The sequence below is a fragment of the Chenopodium album genome, chromosome 25, assembly GCF_948465745.1.
Source record: "Chenopodium album chromosome 25, dcCheAlbu1.1, whole genome shotgun sequence".
NCBI classification, from domain to species: Eukaryota; Viridiplantae; Streptophyta; class Magnoliopsida; order Caryophyllales; family Amaranthaceae; genus Chenopodium; species Chenopodium album.
In genome coordinates, this window is record NC_137858.1 from 9536078 (window position 1) to 9540082 (window position 4005).

The 4005-nt window shown below is 36.5% G+C and overlaps 1 protein-coding gene across 1 annotated transcript; it reads right to left on the reverse strand.

Annotated features, from left to right (window-relative positions):
* Positions 1-1962: 1962 nt before the first annotated feature.
* Positions 1963-3612, reverse strand: LOC145614711 (zinc-finger homeodomain protein 2-like). The gene is made up of 2 exons (XM_081669785.1): positions 2418-3612; positions 1963-2102 (listed from the first exon to the last, which is right to left on the reverse strand). Exons 1-2 carry the CDS (start codon positions 3265-3267, stop codon positions 2095-2097), a joined length of 858 nt encoding a protein of 285 aa, XP_081525911.1. The 5' UTR covers positions 3268-3612; the 3' UTR covers positions 1963-2094.
* Between the last annotated feature and the right edge of the window lie 393 nt (positions 3613-4005).

Consider the following 4005-nt stretch of genomic DNA (forward strand, 5'->3'; position numbering starts at 1 on the left):
GGTACATTTTTATCAATGAAGTCTTAATCAACTTTGTAAGAACGGTATATGGTTGCATGTTTGAATCTCTTTATTTACCAATCACCATTGTAGATCTAGCATTTGCACCTCTTCCTCTTCTTATTGTTGTATACATTACTTTAATCATATCAATTCTTCAAGTCATTTAGGTTATGTAATCAAATATTTTCTTCATGAACCATATTCATCAAATGTAATTTGATCAAATCATAAACTTCTTCTGTTGAAGTGTTGAACTTGCAATGTATTTTAACAAGTTTCACCACTCTCATTAGATTTTACACTCATGTTCTTCATCAAAATTCCTATATAGCTTTGAAGATTAGCATAACACTAAAAAACATGGCCTCATCATCTACTCAATTCTATGCACTCTCTAGGTTTAGAGAACCAGTTTTTTCACAAGATGAGCTACAAAATTGGGTTACAAAATGAGAGTCATTTTGAAGATATCATTATTTTAAAAACAACCTCATTAATCTATGAATATACATCAAAAGATGCCATTGAGGTCGGACAATTACCGATCCCAGAGATTGATTTATCACTACTCGAATTAAAGGGACCGGGGAGGAGGCCGGGGTAGAAGCAAAGTAACGGCTGAAGAAAACAGAAGTAAAAGGCATACAAACAAAGGCTGAAGTGGGAAATGCAGGAGGAAGTATAGAGGCAAAACAGAAAAGAAAAGAGAGATAATTAATGAGAGTTAAACCAAACAAGTAACGGGCGTAGAAATGAAGCAACCACACACGAAAGAGCAAATGTGCTCTTTCCCTAAATTCAGTAGTAGTTGAATACTTGATTTACTCAAACTCTCATCAGTTTTTATTTAATTTTTGGCCTTACTAGTTTACCTCAGGATGTCCTCACCCAATATAATTTCTCTGCTCAATGGCTCACTCCTCGAAACCCCTCTAACGAGCATAAAAATAGCCATGGTTCGGGTGTAAAATAGATAAAATTAGATTTTGGGGGTAATAGTTACACTAGGGGGAGGGTGGGTAACTATTACCCTCATTATGAGAGCAATAATTCCTCCATCTCTCTCTTTTCCTCATGGCACAACTAGTTTATTTCATTTGTAAGCACCATGTCTCCTACAACAACACCTCTAATTACTTTTGTTTTTTCAAGTTTGACTTTTATTACCCCCTTAATGTCTTACCCCCAATCCAAGCATGCCCTAAAAGAAACTAATCTGAAAGCCTAGAAAAAAGAAGGAATAAAGTTGGAAGTATCTTTACTAAGCCAATGAAATGAAGAGCAACAAAAACCGTGACCTGAAATTAAAATTAAGGGATAAATAAATTCCAAGTAGTAGTAAAAATTACTAAGATGAAAGAAGATAAAGCAAGAGATGAGGCAAAAGAAAGGAGAAGATGACAGATGTTAATGAGAACAAAATAAAAACCAGCACCATGTTTGGTTTGCATGCTAAACACGTTTGATTCTACTTGGAAGTGTTTGATTCATTGATGATAACAAAATTTGATGATAATGTACTATTAGATGAGCATGATATCATATGATCTCACCTTCCCTCATTAATACTACTACTAGTATTACCTTAACAACTTGGTTGTACACAAATTAAGGTATCCCTTCCCCAAAAATATTTATTTTTACTTCCTAGTACCACTTACGTTTTAAGACTAGCTAGACTTATCATGACATGGGATACCCCCTCATAACATTTGTGTGATCGATATTAGTTTACAATGATAACAATAAACTTAATACCGTGTTCGTTCTAGCTAGGGCTACGATTTCGATCTCCATGGCAATTCGAGTTTCTTTTAGTAATCTCGACTTGTTTATCTATATCAATTGTACAAAAAACTCGAAAATGAGAAAAGGAAATGATGAAGATGATAATAAGAGTAGTGTAACACAAAATGAAATTAGACCCAACAAATAATTAATTGTAAATAACAAGAGAAATGGAGAATGAGCAATTGCTCAATAATGTCAAATATGATATTAATAAAAATTTAAGAATAATACAACTCAATCTCAAAATTCCTCATCCTAAAAGCTAGCAGCAGCACCATGAAGAAGCTAAGTACATCATCATCAACGTCCTAAAGAGAGAAAAACATGAGAAAGAGAGAATTTAATTAAAACCCTAAAATTAAAAACCTCTAAATTACTAACCACAATGACACAACCAACAAAGCACAAGAAGAAGAATAATAATAATACTACTACTACTAAAAATAGGAATTATTAATTAATAGCTAATAATAGTAGTAGTGATAATTTAACTAGCTAGCTTAGTTTGGTACGAGCGAGTAAAATTTATACTCTATACTTTACTTATTTTGAATAATAATAATAATAATATTAATTAATAATAATTTTAGGTGATGATATGATATAATTTTAGGGCTTTTTACCAAGAGTATGCTTGTTGTTATGCATCCAAACTTTGAGCACTTGACGCTTAACTTGAACTTCAGCACAGAATTGTTGTACAGCAGCTTCATCATGTTTTTGAATTCTCCAACCCAATTTCTCAGCAAATGCAAGCATCTTATCCTTTTGTTCTTGACTAAATTTTGTTCTGTGTCTTTTTTTCGGTACCATCATCATTGCACTTCCTCCTCCACCACCTACACCTCCACTACCGCTTTCCCGCCTCCCCTCGCCTCCGCTGCTACTCGGGTGGGACATATCATCCCCCATGTCCCCACTATGTGTCCCACCCGATGTCGATGGCAGCACAGCGAGGGGCCGGTAGTGGTGGTGATACCCGGACCCCGGAGGAGGCGGCGGGGTCCGGTAATACCCCGAGAATTGCGGGTACATTGTACCCGCAGGTGGTGGGGGTGCCACCGCAGGAGACGGACCAGTATTCGGCGATGTTATATTATCGCCGCTGATGTCGGTCTCCTTGCGGTGGAAATTACGGTGGCAGTTACAGGCTGCGCACTTTAGCGCGTCTAGAGTGCCTTCCTCGCCTGCCGCCATGAACTCGCCACAGCCGTCAACGGCGTGGCCACCGATGTTAACAGCGTGGTTTTTTAAGCATTCTCTGTACCTTACAACAACGGATCTTCTCTCTCCTCCAGCTCCACTAGCTGGGCTAACTCGGGGTCGACTCGGAGCTGAATTACCACCACTACCCCCAATTGGGTCGTAACTCGGTGGGACTACTACAGCTGCAGTTGGGGGTGGTATGGTAATTTCATCTTCGTCTTCTTCTTCCTCCTCTTGCTCTTCATCGTGTTCGTCTTCAAACTCCATTTTTTCTTTCTCTTTTTTTTTTTTTACTTAGTAAATTTTTTTTTTTTAAAAAAAAAAAGGGAAAATGGGTAGTTCTAAATTCCTAAATTGATTGCACAGAAGATCTGGGTTATGGGAGTTGATGATGATGGAATTTGGTCGGAGAGAGAAAAATAAAAAAGGTTTTGGGTTGTTTTTTTTTTTTTTTTTTTTTTTGACCCTTTTTTTTTATTTATTGAGTAAAATAAAATACAGAAAGTTGAACAAAGCAATTTAGAGGAGAGAGAAAGAAAAAGAGGGGTTTAATCTTAAAAAAGAGAGAGAAGGGGGTTTAAGTTGGGGTGGGAAGAAGATAAGAGAGGATTGGGAGAAGAGATAGAGTGTTTGAAAGAGAGAGGAAGAGAGAGAGAGAATCAGAGTGTGGACATCAATTACCCGATCTGCTGCCAAATTTTTTTTAAAAATTAAAAAGGAAAGTATGTCCTACTTTCATTTTGCTTTTCATTTCTTTCTAATTTCTAATTTTCTCTACCCATTTCTAATTTTCACTTACTTACTCCGCTTTCGATTCCAGTTAGATCAGAGTTACAGAGTTTTACTTTCGATCTGTTTCAAAGTAATGGTTACACTTTTATAAGTATTAAAGTAATGATTACACTATAAACCAGGTGAAGATGGAGTTGAGGCTGATCATGATGTAAAACTATAGATGATGAACTAACCCTTGGCAATGTTTTTATTGTGGGAAAAGCATGGCAA

What these genes read in the sequence shown, in the direction of transcription:
- LOC145614711 (XM_081669785.1), bottom strand. Translation starts at nt 3,267, where the DNA reads ATGGAGTTTGAAGACGAACACGATGAAGAGCAAGAGGAGGAAGAAGAA.